At 35.6% G+C, this 22891-nt stretch overlaps 3 protein-coding genes across 9 annotated transcripts in view; all 3 read left to right on the top strand.

Annotated features, from left to right (window-relative positions):
• The window catches only part of LOC145894917 (uncharacterized), a 30262-nt gene extending 26788 nt beyond the window's left edge, over positions 1-3474 (top strand). Inside the window, 4 exon segments of the mRNA XM_082983627.1 lie at positions 1-162; positions 1142-1294; positions 1652-1799; positions 2560-3474. Of these exon segments, the coding sequence (XP_082839753.1) occupies positions 1-162; positions 1142-1294; positions 1652-1675 (339 nt within the window). The 3' untranslated portion in view covers positions 1676-1799; positions 2560-3474.
• The window catches only part of LOC145894912 (uncharacterized), a 425937-nt gene that overhangs the window by 303162 nt on the left and 99884 nt on the right, over positions 1-22891 (top strand). For 4 of the 6 annotated variants that reach the window (XM_082983589.1, XM_082983590.1, XM_082983588.1 and 1 more), the window contains exon 60: positions 21398-21559. The exons of the other annotated variants lie outside the window; for them this stretch is intronic. In XM_082983589.1, coding sequence (XP_082839715.1) covers positions 21398-21559 — 162 coding nt within the window. The remainder of the gene's footprint in view (positions 1-21397; positions 21560-22891) is intronic. 6 annotated transcript variants of the gene reach the window in all.
• LOC145894933 (uncharacterized) lies at positions 7794-15651 on the top strand. Of its 2 annotated transcripts, XR_014401585.1 has the most exons (4): positions 7794-8253; positions 12356-12420; positions 13542-14762; positions 14950-14971. XR_014401585.1 is itself a non-coding variant. In XM_082983654.1 (3 exons), exons 1-3 carry the CDS (start codon positions 7818-7820, stop codon positions 13719-13721), a joined length of 681 nt encoding a protein of 226 aa, XP_082839780.1. In that variant the 5' UTR covers positions 7794-7817; the 3' UTR covers positions 13722-15651. The 2 variants fall into 2 exon arrangements, 1 of the variants encoding a protein (XP_082839780.1); XM_082983654.1 differs by having other exon boundaries at positions 13542-15651.

Below are 22891 nucleotides of genomic sequence, written 5' to 3'. Positions count from 1 at the left end.
ATGACGTCGTTGTATCTTGATAGAAACACAGTTGATGATGAAAGTGCATCTGCTATTGCTTCATGTATTCACTGGATTGAGAATCTGTCTCTGGGGAGTTGTAAGATGACAAGTGTTGGAATCTGTAAGATTGCAAATTCCATATCACAACTTGAGAAACCAGTAAGTTGTATGTTAGACCAGTGGTTTCCAAACATTTTAGGGTCACGACTAGTGATGTTCACAGTTCCAAATTATCCGGCCCGGCCAGATCCGGATAGTTGTCAATCAAATCCGGCCGGATAATTTGGATCCGGCAGTTTGTTAACACCGATTCGTGTATTTTATCAGTATGGCAAAAATGTTTGATTGCCAAACAGAATGCAATGTTAAGGTTAGCTTATCATAAGTGGAACAAATAAACGTGGTCATTTATTAATATGGTATAACACGTCACGAAAAACCTTAACAACAAACAACAGAAAAAACGGAAGTTGGCGAGTATCAGTAATTTGCGAAATGTTTGTCCGTTTTTAGGACAAAAATGCTTTCCCAACTATCTGGTAAAATTAAGTGTATTATCCGGTCGGGTCGGGTATTAAAAATTGGTCAATATCTGGCCGGGTCCGGGTACCCGGATGGGGTTCGCGGACCGAAACGACAGATACCTGTCGGACTGAGTCGGTTACCAGTATATGTTTGCGCGGATAGACCCCCGGTTCTCACTTTAAATGGAAACATCAAAATATAAAATCACCCCAACGTATTCACGTATCATTCAGAACTCGTTACTCGTTTTAATGGAATTCAGGTGTTCAAGCAGAGATTCCACGTCCACTCAACTCCATATTAAAGCATTATCTTCCACATTAAAAACAAGATCACTATAGTGCACGTGTCACCTCAAAAAACACAAGTTTAGGCTTTTAATAAGATAACGCAATTATACAAACTGCCGTTTTTGTAAAACTTTCAGTGAGGCATTTCGTAAAACCGGACTTTTTTGTAAAAATGTATGTGCAGACAATGAGCCAATAATGTTTAGTGATTTGTGGACATTAGGTCGATGTTTTTAATATTTTACCAGCAATTATATTTATTTTAAACATTTAATGTCACATTTGTCTGAACATAATTTCCTAATTCCACCTTTTATTTCCAGATAATGATTTTGAATCTGTGGCATAATGCTATATATGGTGATGCGGCAGAAACCTTACTCAAGTGTGTTCACAATATACAAGATGTACTTGCAGTCGGCAGTGGATACATAGATGACGACTTCGAAGAGAGATTTTGGAACCTGCCAGACCCTGTAAGTATGAAAACTAACACGATAATAATATGTTTACCTCATGGCTATTAAGGCTTGTGTCATGTGCAAGCCTCAGGTTGCCATCACTGGGTTAATATAGAGAAAGTCCACATCATCCAATACCTACCATGTACTTTCAGTAAATGTGAATTAAGATTTGGAATAAAATCACACAAACAAACTCGTCTGAATAGAAGTATTTTATTATGTTTGAGTGGATTTTGCGTTTATGGAAATAAGTACACGTCACAAAATATTTGCTTCATGAAATAAATTTAAATCACAACAAAACTTTCATCAACACTACTGTTATTATAGTTAAACGATGTATGAAATAACTAATCCGTTGTATTGTAGAAGCCAAAGTTGAAAATTTGGTAAGAAGTGAATCTCTAACTCCTACTCTCCACTTCAATCCATCCCTTATATTTGGGTTTAACAAATGCAAGTAAATATGATTGATCGATTGGAATTATTTTGTGGAGATCAACTCCCTCCTAAACTGGTAAGAAGTTTTCTTAATGACGTTTTCATCGATAAAACATGGAGTTTAAATATTTCCACTTCGATTGTTGGTTGTGAACCATCGACTTTAAAACCCCTAAAATCTCTTGCTCCACCTACTGGCGTATTTCCCGCAAACGTTACACCACAAGGTGGTGCATCAGAGTCAGTCTCGTTTGTATGTTTGTGAAACCATTGTTTGGTTAAGGGCCACGTCCGACGATTTATTTCAACAATCTCAACTGACTTATAGAACCAGAAGCGTTTTAACATTTTTACTTTAAATATTAGTTTTACCGTAGTTTTCTGTGCTTGCGACATTTTTTGTAGTCGGTTGCTCCTTCAGTACAACTTTGTTATCACCAACAACACCACGTAAAATATGGGTGCTTGCAAATTAACATTTATCAAAAGTCATGTACGGCATTTGGCGTTCACAAAAATCTAGAAATCTCAGTAAGTAACGATTATCGTTTCATGTCAGTAAAATTGGTGACGAAACTTTTAATGATCGAACTTCACACAATTCCACACAAATATCATGAAACTTTGCTGTTATCGGGTGACTTTTTATACTGAAAAGAAGGCCTGAGATTTACAACCAGGCGACAAAACTCATTCAAAATTCAATTAACTTATATCATCGGTATCGTAATATTCTGACCATTTCACACTAAAGTTCAGTGTTTCTCGTCGATATCTTGCTAAGATAGAAATGCGCTGAGCTCTGTTGAACGACAAGTAACAATATATTATTTCAGGCTGTTTGCTGCCAGAATCAACAGGGATTTCTGTCACTTCTCACCAATAAACCTCTCTACTTCATGTCACGAAGGCGAAACATTTCCAAATGCTTCGTAAATATCCTTACATTTTTCTGTGCTTTATCCAACTTCTGTGTGTTATTTGTATTTACAATGTACGTATCAATACCGTTTGTCTCCATAACTCTCATTTTTACTTCTTTGCCAAACATATAAATGCGTCTCTATGTATCTGGTTTCGTTAAAATTGTCGCCAAGTTTTACTGTTTGTGTTGCTTACAATCAAGGACGTCTTTGAAACACGAATATTTTTGTCTCCTGCTCTGAGTTTCGTCTTTACTTCTCCCTTGTGTAAATCCGTCAACAGAGGTTTATCGTACAAAGTTATCCGCCTTCCTAACAATTTTGAACGACAGATTTTGTGACAATACTTTGACTTCCGCACTAAACATTACTTTCAACATTTACGTGCGACTTATATTAATTTTTGACTGATTACAATCGAGTATTTCCACATTACATTGTTTTCTGATACATTATGTCGTGAATTCTGGCAACTGTTTGTTGGTTTTTGAACGATTTTTTTTTTTCGTATCTAAAATGTTTGATGACGAGAACAACCGATCTTCCACCAACTACTGTTCGGTTTTGTCGACGCACGTTTTTTTTTTATTTTCACTTCAAACCAATCTGTATCTATCTATGGGTTTGATGAAGTTATAACGGTTGGAAGTGGAAGGTTTATGTTGTAAATATTTGAACATTGAATGTTGGTTTTTGTGCAATCGTTATTGTGGATCATTGCTGCTCGATGTCGCCACCCAGCGTTTAACCGATGCTGTCAATTGCTTATGGGGGAATCCCCGACATATGTTGTACTACTTGTTTTTTCAATACAAAGTGCTTACAGTTGGGAAGTGATATTTGTAAAGGCATCTGTTAAGTTGTATTGAAAGGTGGGTTACATTGTGCAGCTAGCACCGGGATACGACCGACATTCATTAGGTTTGTTTTTCAATGTTTAAGTGTTGATTTGCCCGATGTCACCCAATACATTTTTCTTTTTACCACAGTGATATTCGAAACCAGGTTATCCTGGCTTTCTGCTTGATAAACGTGGATGACGTCACCCAACATTATTTTTACCCGATGTATGGTTTAGCACGACGTCTAGTGTAAGTTTGTGGAAATATATTCTGCCGCTAAATGTCGCTTTATCGACCGTTACTGAAACAAAACTGATCTGTGAGTTTCAAACAGTTACGGTGCTGAATATTTCCGTTTAAATTTCGTCACCAATTCTAGTTTTCGTTGCAATTAGACTTCAAGAATTCCTTACTATGCTGGTTTAATGCATTTTGTTGAGGAATAATGTTTGGTTGCCCATGACAGAAAATGCATTATCTGCGGCTAATTCATGTAAACCGACAACATAGTACATGTTTCTTATTACTCCAAGCATAAAAATCTGTGACATGAAGCAACTCGTCCAGATGCGGACAACTTGGACAATTCATATCGCTCCACCCATTGTCGCATGAAATCATCCACTTTTCACTTTTGTTACGCCATGTAATCCACATTCACTTTTGCTACGCCGTGTGAGGGAACAGGTAACTTTGATGACGTCAGTGTGTTGTGTTTCCAACACCAATCAAGGTTCCCGCTTCCAGCGTTGAGAGGCAACTTTGTGTGCGTTTTTTTCCACTCTAGGACAGATTGTAGTTTTGCAGTTGCTTTGTATAAATGTTTGGTTGATGTTTTGTGCGTTTTGTTGAGGAATTCTGCTTGTTTGTGAAGATTATGTGAAGAATATTTAACAGTTACGTGCTTTGATTGGAACGGGTTTTAGGAGAATTAGTCTGGAGAAAAATTGTGCACGAAAACATTGTTTAGTAATTGATTTGGTTGATGACATCACAAAATACTGCATAGTTTGTTGTTAGCGATATCTTATCGTTTCGCTCCAAGACTGTTTCGCTGTCAATCGCCTTTGGCGTGAAATATTAACGCTCGCCACAGTGTATCGGCTTGAGAATTCTTTCACGTATGTTGGCAGTAGCCTCAGATATAAGAGTTATTACGTTCTAGAAGTTGCTTTGCATTGTGTAAATGGAAGTTGACGTTGTGTAAGAGATAACCCGCCTTCTCCTTCCTATCCATCCCTTTTATCTAATGCAAGTAAATATGATTGATCGATTGGAATTATTTTGTGGAGACCAACTCCCTCCTAAACCGGTAAGAAGTTTTCCTCATACAAATGACAACACATAAAATTTAAGAAAAACGTATTTGCGTGGCAGGAATTCAATATACAACAAATCTTACTAGTGGACATAGTGCCGAAAAATATTTAACCACAAGGTGGTGCAGCAGAGTTTGGGTCTACAATATTTTGACATAATGTTCCTCTGGTACTTTCCGGTAACAAAACTAGGAGCAATGGAGTTGGATACAAATACTATCTTTGGTTAGGTGTGTTGTGTGTACTTTGTAGCGTGAAACTTGTAATAGACTAAAAACTTCTTTATAGTTGCAGTCGCAAGGCGTGTTGAATGAATAAAAAGGTGGGTGTGAAACTTAAAACTTGTGGTGAAATTTTGAGTTCGTGCTTTTAGCCGCCTTCGGGGTCTTCTTCGATCAACGGAACAAAATTGTTGAGAAATACATTTATGGTGACAGAAAGAAGTCACCAGCAGTAAGTCCAAACATTGTATGGCTCCTTGGTTGAACAAGTTGCCTCTCTGCAGAGATGGTATGCACTCGGAAGTCTGATCAACGTCGAAGATCCCGAGTTCAAACGTCTGCTTTCCACTTATACTGATAACTGCACGTTTTTAGAGTCACCGGATGCAATGTAACGAACACCAACGGTGAGTATCTCGGTGTCAGCTTGTACAGGTTATAGTCTTTACCTTTCATATTTACAAACACAACTGATAAATAATATAAAGTACTTTGTATAATGGTGAAGTGAAACGCCTGAAATATTCAATCAAAAATAAAAGATAAATTTAATTTAATCGCTAACTTTCCGTCATAAAGCTATTTATGTAGCCTAGTTTGCAAAAATAGTTAATCCAGCACTAAGCTAACATAAATATATTCTCACGTCGATGTTATATAAGCGTATCTTATCTGTAGCCGGAACAGCAGCAACTTTTGAAGGTGAACGGTTACAATGTAATGTAATTTTGCACTAAGTAAATGAATTGTAGTTGGTTGAACGCGGCCCAATCCCAGGTCTGATCACCCAGCTTAGCGGCCGAATCTGGTTGCCACGAATGCAAAACTGCCATTGAAAAAAATTATTTTGTTGTTTTTGTGAAATTGTTTGTAAGAAACCTGTTGAGTAAAAATACACTGCTTAAAAAACTAGAAAATTATTAGTTGGCAACGGTTGCTAAGAACCTTAAGCTTATTAGATGCACTTCTGTCACTGGAGGCGGTATTGATTAAATGTAAGAAATAATTCTCCCGCAGACTTTATTGACATTACGTTGTGGATTTTTGTCGCCATCATTAGATGTTCGTTCCGCAGATAAAAGTTCTGTTTACTTCGTCACCAAACAGTTCGTTGTTCGGAATGGAAAAGTTTGCTTTAACTGGTTAATGATTATCCGGGCGGGTGTTTTATGAGTAGAAGGTTCTCTTGCTTTCCAACTTCCTTCTGTAAAACTAAGTTTACGTTTGTTGCGCATTGTAAAGATCAGGCTTTTACGAACTTTAGTAAATATCACCTTCATTTTTTTGAATGTTTCCAGTTCAAAGTAAAAAAGCTCCACCCCCTACCTCCAGAAAAATGACTTGATCTAATTTGATTTTAAAGTCTGGTTCAGCGACACGAAGGGCGAATTAATGTGGATGGCTTACGACGTTTATTTTTAAAGTATTTCCACCCCAGCCATAACACGATTGAATGCTGATAATTTTGTAAATGTCCAATCGATATTGAGTGTTGGCATGGAAACGGGACGCACCTAAGTTGTTTTACAACAGAACGGAATATCGTTTTTGTCAACAATCATTTGACCAGTTTGTTTATAATAGGCGACACTTAACCTCTAAGTTCATCGCTTACACAACGCTAACGTCGAAATGTTAATCCAACACGGTCTTGATTGTTGGAAAATGTCTACCAACAAAACAATGTTCCATCGACACTTGTTGGCGCCAATGTGCTACTTTTATGTTGGAATTCACGCAGCCAAAACCGACATCGCTCGTTCGCATGGAAAGGCAGACAGGGCGATTGTTTTCCGAAACTTTGTTTCGGAAGTTTCGGTGTTTTCCGAAACTTTGTCACCTTCGCCAGTTTTAGGATATTTGGAAAAGTGGATGTGACAATGCAGTTGTTGTACAGCTGGCACAAAAATTGTACTAAGACAGGAGCTGGTAGTTTTGTTTATTTTTTTTATTTCATTGGCAAGTGCCAAGTTATAAAGACTGGTGGCTTTATTTGACTTTAACATTGTTATTGTGTTCTATGTCCATTAAAACAACTGAGTTTGAAATGGATTTTTTTAAGTAGTCTAGTGGTTTTGAGGTGTTTTAGGAATTGTTGATGACATACTGTTTCCAATATGTGGGAAATATACATTGAATGCATTTGCTATATCAATGTTTGCATATTAAAATGTTGTTGTGAAGGATGGGAGATGTGAATTGTGGTTGTTTTTAACAAATTTTAGTATTTTTTTCCAAGGTTTGTGGAGTTTTGGCATTGTATAATTGTGATTGTGATGTGTACTACTACAAATACTGGCATATGATCAGATATGTCGTAAGTTAAGATTCCCGGGGTGACATTGTGTGAAAAGTCATCAGTGTAAATGTGGTCAAGAGTTGACATGTTAGATGAGGGTGCTATGTGTGTTGGTTTGTTATTAATTTGTTTCCCAATTAAGCTTTCAATCATTTGTTTGTGTGACTGAATTTTGAAACTGTTGTCTGTAATGTTAGAATTCAAATGTAGGAATTTAAAAATCAAATCAAATCATGTTTATTTTGCGAAAAAAACAACTACGCGTAAGAACAACGTACGAAGAAATAAAATGGAAAAAAATGGCATTATTAGAAATGAGTAACGTACAAATACGTGGAGGCTAAATGATGTAGAAAGTTTAATTGCAAAACCCATAACCTTTTTCAATTAAACTACGGCAAAACATGTTTCAGGATGCACACAGAAGAATAATCAAAACATTTACCAAATTGCATTTTGTAGGAGTAGGTTGTTGTTGTTGTACCTTACTATGGAGGATCCAGCACAAAATGTAGTGGAAAGGGAAGGAATACGCTTGACGTTTCGAGTTGAAATGGAATATCGCGATGCCGCAGTTAATCTAGAAGTCCGCAATGGTCGCATGGCGCTATGGGTGGACGGTCAGCTACGTGATTTAGGCGCTGATCTATTTGCGCAGTTCGAGCCGAGGACTGTCGTGAGATATGGTGGCTATGCAGCTCTGTTCTGCTTAGCTTTGTACAGGATGGGCATCTTTGCATCGAACTTCAGACACGGCAGCATAGTGTGTACTGCTGAAATGGGTGACGATAAAGCAGCAATCATAATGGAGAAAGCCAAATCGGGATTGCTTCGGTTAGAGCTGTATCAACTGGCGAAGGAAATTGCCCAGGAGTTTTCTATGAAACATCTGGAAGTTTTAAAATTTAATTCCGTGTCAGTTGTGGGTAAGTTTATTCAAAACACTACAACATATTTTATTGATTTACAATTTACGCGCAGTAGTAGCATGAAATTCGTTTATCTGTTACCACTTGCTTGCAAAATATGATCAAAACTTACATGGTAAATGCATATTAGGCTTTCCATCGATGGAAGTGTGTATTGTAGCATAATTAGTTAACATGTCCACGTTTTGAAGAACGTAACGTGAATATTATCTTGCTTCAAGTTAAGATAATAAACACAAGTTTACCGTACGTTCAAACCAGCTATTGGGTGGATTGTGTATTGCTTGCATCGCGTGAAGTAAGACGTACATAATGAATGTTGTTGCGGGGTTTATGAAGTGGAAATGTCACATCAGGCCTCATTAAAAGCCACGATTGAATGCTGATATTTTCGTAAATGTCCAATCGATGTTGGCATGGAAACGGGACGCACTTAAGTTGTTTTACAACAGAACAGAATATCATTTTTGTCAGCAATCATTTGACCAGTTTGTTTATTATAGGCGACACTTAACCTCTAAGTTCATCGCTTACACAACGCTAACGTCAAAATGTTATTCCAACAGGGTCTTGATTGTTGGAAAAAGTCCACTAACAAAACACTGTAATTTCGACACATGGTGGCGCCAATGTGCCACTTTCCTGTTGGAATTCACGCAGCCAAAACCGACATCGCGCGTTCGCGTGGAAAAGCAGACAGGGCGAATGTTTTCCAAAACTTTGTACCTCGGTCGTTTAACTTTCACTTGTGAAAAACAGGCACTTGTATTGTAATTGAATTTTGTTAGGCTGCAACTTTTGGCAACACCACAGCGCGCAATTAACTTTCAAATACAATATCCTTGTAACGAACGATATTTGACACAGCAGTGTTGGTCAGATTTTTTTCTTGGTACATGGGTTGGGCGCTTGTCTGATGTTGCCAATCACCCACTAACTTTTATTTCGTTCTGGATTTTTATTGCCACCATCAAGCGTTCGTTCCGCAGGTAAAAGTTCTGTTTACTTCGTCACCAAACAGTTCGTTGTTCGGAATGGAAAAGTTTCCTTGATGGTTAATGATTCTCCGGGCGGGTGTTTTATGAGTAGAAGGTTCTCTTGCCTTTCAGCTTCCTTTTGTTAATCTAAGTTTGCGTTATTTGCTGTGCTGCAGAAAGGGCTTTTGCGACCCCCAGTGAAAATCACTTTCTTTTCATATCTCTCCAGTGTATGGATGATGGATCCAAAATGAAAAAGGCGTCCAATGAAATTTATTTTTAGCTCTTTTTGCTAATTGTTTTGCCCTGTTTTCACTTCATCTTTATACAATAGAGGAGTTTGGCTTTTGACCATAGAATACTGAAAGTGCAGTATTCTATTGTTTGACACGCACACATGATTTTTGCTCATCACCCAATCATCGGTGGGAATGTTCGCGCGTTATGTATGAGATAATCGCTCATTCTTGCTTTGAGTTTATTTTCTTCCCATTTATTTTACATTTCAGCAGAATAGCAAGCATTTATTTTCACATATTTGTAATACACAAGTACGTGAGCTAAACAAAACCCACAGTTGTAAAGTAACGAAAACCTTATTTTTAAGTGTGTATTTTTTTGCAGTTTATTTTGAATTATGTAAAAGCCACTGCTTAAAAATAAGGTTGTGTGATTTGCATACTTTGCATTAGGTATTTGGTCAAAGCATGTTTTAGTATTCTATGGTCAAGACGGTATACAAAAATATTGTTAAATATCTTGATATTCGTTTTGGCCACTCACCTAAATACCATTTTTTCAAAGTTCTTTTATGACTTGTTGGATGTTGTTTAAGTGCTTTTCTTTGCACAAGTGTTGACTGGCAGTTTTATTATGCGCGCTAGTTTATTGCTTAAGTTATGATTTTTTTTCAGTTCTGTTTCAAACACATTTTGGTAAACTAAACTATCTGCACATGGGAACAATGGCCTAGTGATAGGAATGACAATACTATGATGTAATAACGTATTTAGTCAAATCAATTGTAATTTCTAACAACACTTTTGTGTTTCATTAGCACTCGTGGTACTAATTGATGCAGTGTTAAACGATCAGTATTTGTTCTAAGTTCTAAGCAAAACACATTTTGTACATTGATCCTCATAGCATTTAGTTAAAGATTAATCAGGATTACTCACAATGCTTTGGTGTTTCACAAGATTAAGTTCCTGATTCTAAAGAGTCAAAGGTAAAACAGGTGCAAAATACATAGTTGCATAAATAAAGGCAATTCTGAGTATAAATAGACTGGCCCATATTCTTATTAACACTGTCATGTTAAAGACGGTTCGTCAAACTGATGATGACAAAAGTTTTTGTCGAAACGTCTTTAACATGACAGTGTTAATAGCAATATGGGCCAGTCTATTTATACTCAGCTTTATGAGAAAACCCGTGAGTTGTGTTCCTAAAGGCAATTGTTGTATGAACAGAAGTGGTAAACCAGCATGTTTTTAAAGGTTTATTTTTTCTTGAAACTTTATTTAAATAAATGCAAACGTGTATAAAATTTTTTTGATGATTGCTCTTTGAGTAGATCTGTAAATAATGGTTTGTAATAAGCTGTTGTTAGACCGGCTATTTTAGATGGTGAAAATACCAGAACGAAATTTGTTCGTTTGTTTTGTTGTTTAATTACTAGTTTTAAGTGGTAGTAGCATTGTTATATTCATTTTTCTGCCCTGTTGTAAAAGTGCGCAGAGGATATATCCGCATAACATTTTTTCCAATCTTGGTTATATACATAGCCCTAAAGTGCCATTTATTGAAATGTTAAAGGATTTTTTTTCTGTTCATTGTTGAAGCTAAAGACAAGCATTTTGTTGTTGTTTTCAAATTAGATATATTTGGTTTTCTGACAATTAAGTGAGAGTCTGTTTGATTCAAGCCAAATACCAACTCTTTTCATTTCTTTGTTTGATGAGCCTTGCAAAATTTGTAGGTTTTTTCCTGACATCTATAGACATGTGTCAACTGCGAATTATCTGGTATTAAAGGTTGTGGAGTTTGGCAGGTCGTCGATTAAAGTTAAAAACAGCAGTGGGCTGAGAATTGAGCCCCGAGGAACGCCACTGGAGAATTTTGTAGTGTTAATGTAGCTCGAAAATGATGGTGAATTGTTGCCAGCATTGTAAATAACTTTTGGAAAATTGGAATGTTTGACCTCTCAATCCATGAAACTGTAATTTTTGCAGGAGAATTTGATGATTGACCATGCCAAAAGCTTTGGTAGATCAAGAAAAATTGTGCGTGTTGTGCAATTTTTGTCTTTAGCTATAACAATGTGATCATAAATTTCTACTACAGTCATGCTGGTGGAGTGGGAGGCCTGAAAACCATTTTGGTATTTTGTAACAGTTTGAACTTTTTCAAAAATATTTTCTGTTGGTTTGTTATAATTTGTTTCCCATTTAAGCTCTCAATCATTTCTTTGTAAGACCGAATTTTGAAACTGGTGTCTGCCTGGATTTTATGCCACTTCTAAGACATGTGCCATTTGTGCCTCGGTCGTTGAAAATAATGAATCAGTATGTTTTGAAAAGTTTATTTTATGGAAACTTGTAATTTATTTGATGATTTCCCTGGATCTGCAAATAGTGGGATGTAATAGGCCATTGCCATATTAGATGGTGAAAATACAATGTCAAAATTTTGTGTATTTGATTTGTGACCACCCAATTACTAATTTTTCATTCTCCATTAATACATTGTATTGGATATTGTCAAAAGCAGATGTGAATGGCATTGAAAGTGTGTTTTATGCTGTTACTAGTGGAACAAGATGTGGCATCAAACGTCTCTTTGGTGTAACTGTACTAGTGTTGCTAAGTTAATATTGGTAAACAATCACCTTCCAATTTTAATATTTAAGTCTCAAATTACTAGTTTCCAGTGGCAGTAGCATTGTTATTTTTCTTTTTCTATCTGTTTTAAAGTATTGTTATATATTATTGTGCTATTTATTAGAATGTTAAAAGATGTTTGTCTGTTCATTATTAATAAAAAACAGAAAACTAATTTTTGTCACACATTAAGCAAAAAAAGTTGAGTTGATCAAAACTGTTTTACTTTGGCATCAACAGCAACCAGAATGGACCAGAGTTGTGATGGTAACAGTTCAAGTACAGGCCAGAACAAAGAAAGTCAGGTATGTCTACACTACTTCACTCTGACAGGTTTTTTGTGTTCCAATATTATGTTAGTTCTCCTATTGATTTACGGTCTTTTGTCAGGAGTGGACAAAACAATAATGCTTTAATAAATAACAATTGATGCATAAATAAACCAACAACTGGCTTGTGTGTGTTTTTACCATCTAACCTCTTAAGCCATCATTTTTGAAAAGGATATGCATGGTGTTAATCATCATTACAGCTGTAGTCGCCAAGTGGGGCAATCATGCCATTGCATGAAACATTGCTGCATTGTCAGATTATAGTGGTAGAGATCCCCTACGTACATGTGAAGTTTGCCGGACAAGTTGTGTACTTGGCGCACTAGTTTACTATGGTCACAATATAGTGAAACCACTGAGCTCCTCTAGCTGCCTGGTTGGACTTTCAACAAAAATTCTTCAACAAAAACAATATCAAAATAAATTTGTGCTAATCCAAATAATTAACGATTGTTTTAATATCAAACAACAAAGAGCCTACCCGTCCAAAGGATGCTTTTACAAGAATGTACAGCTGCACAAAGGGAGCAATTGTCTGTGAAAACTTCAATTGGCAAGCAAGGCAGTTTGTAGTTTCCAAATAACATTAACAGAACAATTTGCTTCTTTTGGAGGTTTAATAAAAATATCCCTGTCCAATGTTTCCCCTTGTAGAAACGCGTTTTTTATGTCAATTGAGTTAATTTTCCATTTCTGCTGTCTTACCATGCTCAGAAGAACTCGTAAGCTGTCTTTGGAACAAGTAGGTGATTCCCTATCTGTATTGGTTTCCTCAAATCCTCTTGCAACTAACCTGGCTTTTGACCTTACTCCATTTTCATTTTCTTTTAATGTGCAAACCAACCGCACAGAGATGTACTTTTGATTTTTCTTGGGTACAACTTCATAAACGCCATTTTTTTTCCAGCTTTTCAGTTCTTCCTCTTTTGCTGTTTGAAAAGAAACATCACAATTATAAATTTCATCGACAACTTCAACTGTTTCTGGCATCACCGACAAATCATTTACTTTATCAAAATCAACCCATGTTGTTTTTCCAGCTAGGTTACCAGGAGTGATGAATTCAATGTTAAATGTATTTTTGTATTTTCCAGTTGCCTTTCCAGCTCTACTCAACACTTGCAGTACAATCCACACCATCCAAATTGGAAAAGCTTACATTTCTGTATAAGAGGTTTTTACCCAATGGTCTGTTTCTGTTAAATGTTGGTTTTTGTGTTGATGTTTGTGGCTCAGGATCTTCATCTTCACTTCTTTTTCGTCATTATCTCTGATAGGAGGTATACTTGGTGGTGTAAGGTGTTCACCAGACTCCTGTATAATCACTTTGTTGTGCACAGGCTGCACTCGACAAACATGAACTTTAACAAAATTCCCACCATGCCGAATAAAAATAACTGCTCCATCTTGTCCTCTTTGCCAGGTCCTTTCCATTCTGCCTCATCTCGTTTCTAAAGGACATGATCTCCAATGTTGTAAGTTTGTCCAGTTTGCTGCCATAAATTCTTTCCTTGCTGCATGCAAGACTGACAGATGCGACCAAACAGTACCACAGCCTTCTTCCAAAGCTGGAAGACCATCTGTAAAAATAGAAGGTAGTCTTGGATTGCTTCCAAAAACAATCTGACTGGGGCTAAATCCATTGTTGTTAACGAGTGAGTTTTTAGCTGAAAGTGCCCACACAAGACATGTTTCCAAATCACATCCTGTATCAAGCTTGATCTTCTGCAAGATATCTGTGATAATCATGTTGTGCCTTTAACAAACACCATTACTCCATGGAGAGTACGCAGGAGTGGTTTTTACTTCAATACCAAACTTGGAGCACATATCTCTGAATTCTTGGTTATTAAATTCTCTGCCATTGTCACTCAGTACATTCTTTGGGGCACCAAAAATGCTTACCCAATATTTCAAAAAGTTTTTTACAATGACTGAAGCAGACTTGGTTCTGATAATTACGGCAAACTAAACTGTGAAAATAATCAATCATATGCAAATACCATAAACTGGGCTCAATTTCATGCAAATCCATTGCTACAGTTTAATTTACATTATTTGCCAACGGAAGTGCGACAATGGGTCTTGCAACAGGACGTTTGTGTAAAGCAGAAACTTCACAATTTTGAATCACAGAACAGATTACTTCAGAAAAATCATCTTTCCGAGCCTTTGCACGTTACAATAATTTCATCAAGTTTTCTTCTGACGCATGTCCAAATTGAACATGTAACTTCCGCATGCACTTTAGAGCTTCGTCTGGAGGCAAGTTATCCAATATCAGGATATCATCACTTTCTCTGGAATTATTGCAAGTAGGTAATATATCAATGCAGTAGTGACCACTGCTTGTTAAGTGAGCTTTGATTTTTTTACCAAATATGGTCACTTTATCTTGAGATAAGTCAAGTTGAGTTGATGCCCTTTTCAAAGATGCTTTGCTTAATGAAAGAGGGATTTCTGACGATACAATACACACTCTAATAGATAAACTATTTCCAGCAATAAAAGCAGGAATCACGGCTTGCTTCAAGGAGATTACCATTTTACCATCTCCAAACTTGAAGATTGATTGCTGGTTAATGATTTTGATTTTATTTTTGAGAAGGTCAGTTTTTACAATACCCATCAAACCAAGATTAACCCACACAGTCTTTGTGCAAGTAGTGTCTAAAATGGTTGAGCATGAAGATTCCACTACAAAAATGTCATTGGAAGACAGACCAGTAGCCAATATTATCTCCACTTCTTCACATTGTTCCGCACTAACATCTTGTCAGTTTTTGTCAGTTCTTCTACACAGTGTACCCCATCTTTATGATGACATGTGGGCGCCCAATGCATGATAGAATCACAAATCCTACATCTAGTGGAACGGCCCGATTTGTTAGGAGGATTTTGTTTATTTTTAAAAGAACTTTTAAAAGTGTTTTTCTTTGTAAGAAACTTTGAGCCACCAATATAGGATTCCTCCTTAACAGATTGAAAAGATTCAGGATTTTTAAAAACCCTTTTTAGAGCTGACTTCATTGTACAAAATTTCAAATCACTGCCAACTGTGAGAGCCAACTGTCTTTCACTTGGGCCTAAGTTAGTACCATCTAGCAGTTTGAAGGCCATTATAGTATTTGGCAGTTTCATGTAATGCAATGTTAGCCGATGGTGCAAGTGTTCAAACTCTACAATGTAATCATTAATTGACATACCTGCTTTTAGCCATAATGAATTCTGAAATTATGAGCAACTTCTCACATCTAATATGGCTAGAATATTTTGCTGCTTGTTACCTTGTCTTTTTTGCAAGTGTTGATGAGTTTTCCAAAATACTTCCCCAACTTAAAACAAACAGATGGGAAGTTGTTGCAAAGTTTGTTTTTGGACTTTGTAATGACAGGGTTAGTGAAGTTGCAAAAGTTTGTTTTAGTGACACCAAGTGTAAAGAAATGACTGAAAAGAAAAACCTATTCAAGGAGTTCTGCCACGGCCAACTACAAAATGCTGAAGTTGGGGGAAAAAAACTTTTGCAAATTTGCTCATGGTTACATGAAGTTGATGATGCAGCATTTTACACATATTGTCTTCAGTTGTTGCCAGAAACATTAACTTTAACTGGAAACATACTTCCAACTGATGCTTATAGCATTGGTTGTGTATTTACTGATACAAGAAAGTCTTATAACATTAAGGTGTCCAAAAGTTGTAAATTTTATGATGGAACTTTTGAAGTTTTGTTAAATCAAACATGCCACAATATTCAGGTATAATAATATCTTGATCTGAGTAACCAAAACTTAACAATATGTAAAAATTATTTTTTATTCAATGTAAGGACTTCTCAATCAGCCAATCAGCTGCAACCAATCAAGTAATAAAGGATTTGGCCAAACAATGCTCAGCAATTAAGGGGCAGTTAATAGTTGATGCTCAGTCATCAGACTCTTACGAATTTCTTGAAAGATTTTCTGAACATTTTGCACCACCTAACCAGGCAAAAGTAAGTGTACTAATTTTCACGTAAATTTGAGATACATCATATTGTAGTTTTAAGTATCATGCAGAAATGTTTTTAAAAAAATTCTTATTCAATATGTGGCACAGGTTCTTTACCACAATGAATGGTTATATAATATATTGAATATAAGTTTAAACCTGTAAACAACAAAGTTGTCTGTTTTTGTCTTAAATGCATTTGCTACTGATTTACAAAGTTATTACTTTCCTGTGTTTTGTTCTAAATTATATTTTTATGCCACACTACTGTGTACATGTACTTTATAACAACAATATATTATATTTATTCTAGTTGCGATCACTGGTGCTGAGAGGTTTTACAGTTGGTGATGAAAGTGCAAATACATTAGCTTCATTAGCAAAAATTACAAAAAGTCTCTCATTTTTTGAATGCAATGTAAGCTGTACTTCAATGACACAACTTGCATCAGCTATATCCAAGCTTGATCAACCAGTAAGTTTTTGAAAAATAAATGTTTGTATTTAAATTTTTACCGGGGTGTCGATTTTTTATTAGGTATCGAACATTGAGAGATATATTGTTGTATGCACCCAAAAAAAAAAGCCTAGAAAGTAACGCATTAAAATGAACAGGCGTATTGTTAATAAAAACATTGTATTTGATAAAACCCAACTACAAATTATACTAGTATTGATAACAGGTTTCCTCTTTGCATGCAGTATCCTGTTTTTTGTCCATTTGGCACCGTCTGTCGAACACTAGAAATGGTCAAAAAGGCAAAAACCCATGCCCTGATTTTTAGATTTGTCTTTATTACTTAGATGGACTCTCTTAATATCAGCGGACTTTCGATTTCAATATCTTGTCTAAAATTGCTTTTCAACCATGTTAAAAAGGTGATTGTAACAAAGTTCAAAATATCAGAAAAAGGAATTAAATCATGTGGAAAAGTTGATGTATTTCCAGATATAATAAAGGTAAAGTGACATTGCAATAAAACTAAATCTGCAGCAATTATTAGGAATATAGTTTTTTTTTAAATCCAGATTAGTATATTTTATGAAAAATAACTTTTGTTACACAGAAATTGCATAATTATGTTATGACCATGTAAGTAAAAGCATGTATCTAGCAAAAAATATATTTGATGTCTTGATGGTTAAAAGAAATAAGCTTTTGACACCGCTGTTGCTTCTCGGTGCAACATATATTTTTATGCTGTGCTAAATAAATATTCTTTTTGCAGCCGGAACTATTGGTTGAAAAGTATATTGAATCCACATTTGAGGTTTGGAAAGTTTATTGTCTTTTTTTTGCTAAACATGTGCATTAACTTGATCCATACTAATGATGTTCTTAAACTTTGAGCAAATAATGCTACTTGTCCACAGAAAGTTAATACGACAAAAAATTTTTTAAACAAAGTGGAATGTATTTTTCAGTAGTTAAGAATAAGGTTCTTATTTTTTGTGACATTTACCTATGAAGTGGTAATTGCTCAAAACTCAACTTATTTGATTCTTCACAGTTTAATTCCATTCCAAACCAGCTTACAGTGGATGGTGATGAAGAAGCTTGTGCTTTGTCATTTGTTATTCATTTATTTCCTCCAACACTGAAACTTACTATGGAAAATGTCAGTAACTCTGGGATCCAAGAAGTTGTCGGTGCTATCAAACATAAGGTATGTATTTTTTGTGGACCCATTATAAAACAAGAAAGAAAACCAGGCAGAGAGTATTTTTTTATATCTAAAGTAGAATAAAGTTTATGCCCATGGTTCCTAATTGTCCACAAAGTGTTGTTAGAGGGTCTGCAGCATGTCAACATACATAGGGGACAAGTTTCATAATCACCGGGGGTGTGGTCCCCTCGTGATGTCATAATTAGTGTTAACCCTAATTGGGGGTGGGGGGGGGGGCAAATTTCGGGGAAATTCCTCTACTGGAAATGGACACATACATAACGGTGGCTTGTGGAACTGTATTACATTATGGAAAACTCAAATGCGAGTTTTTGTGATGAGACATGCGCCATACGTTTCCTTTACTCAGAAAAAAAGGTGGTGAATAAATTTGGTACCAAAAAGAATTAAGTGTGTGTTTGTAGTCAAGAAAACACTCAAAAAAACAAACATACATGTAGTCTGGTAGCACTTTTTGGCAATGTGTTTGAAATCGGAATTGATTTTAGTTTTGTTCTACAGTGCAAAAATTGTTTTCCACTGAGCGGCATGCTATTGCAACAACATGACCACTGAAAATTTTTTTGTTCCAGTCACTTAATGTTGAGCCTACCCTCCCCGAACTTGGCGCCACTGTCTACATGTGTGTTAGAAGATTGATAAATCTCAGTTTTTAAAGAATATTTTCTCATTTTAGAATGGAAGCAAACTTATGTAGCCTTGTTATAGCAAACAAAACATATTTTGACATGGCACCGAAAAGCAGATTTACTAAACAAGAAATAAAGGAATCAACGACCACTTATATATCATCTGAGAACAAAATGTTTGAGAACAACTGGGTTAGATCCATTGTTAAAATTAATTTATTAAGTAAAGGATTTTACTTCTGTGTGGTGTGATAACATAAGCATTTATATAACGTGACATCTTATGGTTGAATTTGTTACATTATGGTTGAAGACAATAAGTTTTATATTTATCTGGGGGTTTGGCTGTTTATTAATTACACAAAATTAATAAAAATAACATAGCATGAATGTTATGTATAAAACCCCAACTAAATTAGTTGCCATGGTAATGATGTTCGAAAACGAAAAACACATAATTTCCAGATTCCTTTGTAGAAAGACCAAATTCTGCTGAAAAGGCTTGTTGTAGTGCCAAACATCTAAATTAAAATTTTTGATAAAGCTTTATGTGTTTGTGCTGCAATTTTAATAACTTTTTTTAACCATACTTTGCTAATATTCATATTCAGCTGGTTGTCAGATTGCTGACTCCAGCATGTGTGAAGATTTTTCTGATTTATCAAGATTCCAACATCACATACGCTTCTGATTTTAGTGAATATTTGCTTTTTCTGTTAGTTTGTGGTTGGGCACACAGACATTATAGAGTTGGTAGTTTTGTCATCCAACTGTAATAAAAAGTCATCAAAAACATATCACCATCACAGTACTAAAAAAAGCAGTAGCTTTAGTTACTGAAGATGCCCATGGGGCGAAATATATATTACTGATTTATAAGCCAGGCTGATCCTGTATAAAAAGCTACTGCTTTTTTTAGTATTATAAAATAAGTTGCAGTGATCGCTAGGCCTGCATCTGCAGTTTTGGGTAGATCCCAATATTTCAATTTTTGAAATCACCATCACTGTTCATTCTTTTCATGAAACTGAGATGATATTAATAATATAGATGGAGACTCTGGATATCAGTGGAAATGCAGTTTCAAATTCACTTCTGCAATTGCTTTCGAATCAAGCAAAATATGTTAACAAGCTGATTTTACCGAAGTTTAATATATCAAACAATGGAATTAAATCATGCGGGAAGGTTGATCTGTTTCCCAATGCACTACAGGTAATTGTTCAAGTGTGTAAAGAAGGAATAAAATATCAGTAACACCAACATCTTAGAAACTGGTAATGCCCATGTACGTGAAACCAATAACATATGTTTGGAGCACTTTCAACAAACTAAAATAAATTCTCATCCACACAAATTAAGATAATATATTTAAGCAAATATGGATCCAATTTCATAAATATGTAAGCTGCATACAGATGGCCACTGTTTTGGCATATAGGTGTGTATTCAGATCAATTAAGATTTCGATTTGCATTCAACAAAACATTGTCTGTTTATCTTTTAGAGTTTAGAGCACCCTGGGACCCTTGTTGAAACCTACATTACAGCAGCATTTGAGGTTTGAATAATTTTTAGAAATCCTTTTTTATGTCAATGAATATTCGTCATTTCCCAAAAATCATTTCCTGTTTTGCACAAATAAAAAAGTATATGTGGTAAAGGCATTGCATTGTTGTTTGCAAAAAAACGACATCATTGAGTTGCAGAATTCTAATAAATATTTAATATACACAAGCCAAACTTGCCATTATTGACATTTAACAACCTTCAGTAAATCCTGGTGCACTGTTTTATAAAGGCATATTGAAGAAGTTTATAAGACATTTTTATTCAAGCAATAAGAAACTTTTTGTTATACATTGTCTTGCTATCGGGTGATTAAATTGCCTATAAAAATGATTTAAAATAATTTTAACTAAACTGTTTTTATTATATACAGGTTGATTTCATACCAAACCAGCTTACAGTGGATGGTAATGAAGAAGCTTGTGCTTTGTCATTTGTTATTCATTTATTTCCTCCAACACTGGAACTTACTATGGAAAATGTCAGTAACTCTGCAATCCAAGAAGTTGCTGGTGCAATCAAGCAAAAGGTATGACTTCACATCTATTTTACTCAGCAAGTTTAAAAGCCTTTCAACCAAACTAGGTAGCATAATTAGTAAGTTGACACGCCATTGCAAGGATAAATTTTGCATTTTTTGAACTAAAGAAAACCATGAGAAACAGTGTTTAAGGTCTGGGAATTTCAGAAACATTTGATCTAAGAATCTACTGACAATTATACAAGCTTTTGTTCTTTTGTCCCAACTTATAACTTTAATTTTATAATTTTTTGCTTTGCAAACTCCTGGATTAAATGTGCAGCAACAGAAATGAAAATTCAGACCTGAGCAGTTACAAAACAACCGCAAACCATGCGTTTCTGTTTTCGGTAACGTAATACTTGGCCAAAGTAACAAACGTGTTACTAAGTTGGAGCCATGTGCAATTCGGGTTCTTTCTGTAACTGACTGAGCTACCGGAGCTCAACGATTAAATTCACTAAGTGATTGTTCTGCCTCTGTGACGTCATAATTGATACAATGATATATTGTTGACATAAAAACTGATTCCAGTAATTTTTTATTTGTTTCAGATGACGTCGTTGAATCTTGATAGGAACACAGTTGATGATGAAAGTGCATCTGCTATTGCTTCATGTATTCAGTGGATTGAGAATCTGTCTCTGGATGGTTGTAAGATGACAAGTGTTGGAATCTGTAAGATTGCAAATTCCATATCACAACTTAAGAAACCAGTAAGTTGTATGTTAGACCAGTGGTTTCCAAACTTTTTAGGGTCATGACACACTTGGATGATCTGGTTTCGTTCCCCACAACAAATTTTATTGTGTTTATACAACATCAATACTGGTTGCACTACCTTGGTTTAAAATGCGTCATCATTGTGGCAGAATCTAAAAATGTTTTATCGTCAAAAGCGTTCCGCACCAATTCACGATAACTTGTAACACGAACATTCAAACTTCTTCAGGTGCGAAAACTTTGTTAGCAGTAATTTCTCACAAATTACAATGTTGAATTATTTTGAAGTTCGAAGTATTCAGAATGACTACAAACACCGGCCTTTTCATGCTGTTTGCTTTATCTGGGATCTCCACCGATTTCAATTACTCTTACGCTAATCAGCACCAAACTCTTAAGATTTTTAATACATCTGTTGAGCGGAAAGTGGTTTGGCACTTCATTGAAAGTGACGTCACCTCCAAAGAAAAAGGCATGAAAAGGCCTGTGTTTAAAGCCATATTGATTTAATACTTTTGACTTCAAAATTGTTATTTGTGTGAAATAACGTTTTTTTAACAATTTTTCATCAATGTTATGTAACCTGTTGTACTGCAAACCCAGAAGAAGTTTGAATGTTCGGATCTTGTAGGTCCGGACTTCCAAGCAATAACCATTACCTTGAGCACTTAAAATTTACTTTGGGTGGCGTCGGGCAACTACCGATAAAAAAATGATATTTTATTTACAATTTTCTTTGACTACGAAAATGCGTATATATTCATATCTATATTTGGTTCCAAATATATTAAAGACCTTACTTCAAAGTAAAACAAATAAAACAATGGCGCATGCACCACCGCCAAACATGCGTTTGAGTTTTCGCTAACGTAACACAGTTACACAAACCGTCTTTTATTGCAAAAATAGCGCAGACGCAGGCATTGGTAGTTTGTAAAACTCTATCACAAGTAACAGTAATACCAAATGCTGAACATACGAATACGAATATTCCTTGAACATAAATTTGCGCACTACCCTTAATCAAAAACCTAAAAGGGGAATTCCAAAATAAGTTTCTTTATTCCTTGTAATAAGTTAGTTGATTTTATTGAGTCGCGTGGAAATGTAAGCATATAACTGTGACCAAAATCACAAACGTGTTACTAAGTTGGAGCCATGTGTAATTCGGGATGACACTATTGCATTGCCAAATTTTAAGAATGGGTCCACGAGTCCACGTAACACCAACAAAAGAGAATCGCGCCGAAAAAAAAACAACGCTTCGTTATTATGCGGTAAAGTGAGCGCTAAATAACCCCCCGCCAGAAGCGGACAACAAAATT

Source organism: Ascidia mentula, chromosome 3 (assembly GCF_947561715.1).
Source record: "Ascidia mentula chromosome 3, kaAscMent1.1, whole genome shotgun sequence".
NCBI lineage: Eukaryota > Metazoa > Chordata > Ascidiacea > Phlebobranchia > Ascidiidae > Ascidia > Ascidia mentula.
This window is presented reverse-complemented; position numbering and strand designations above follow the sequence as displayed.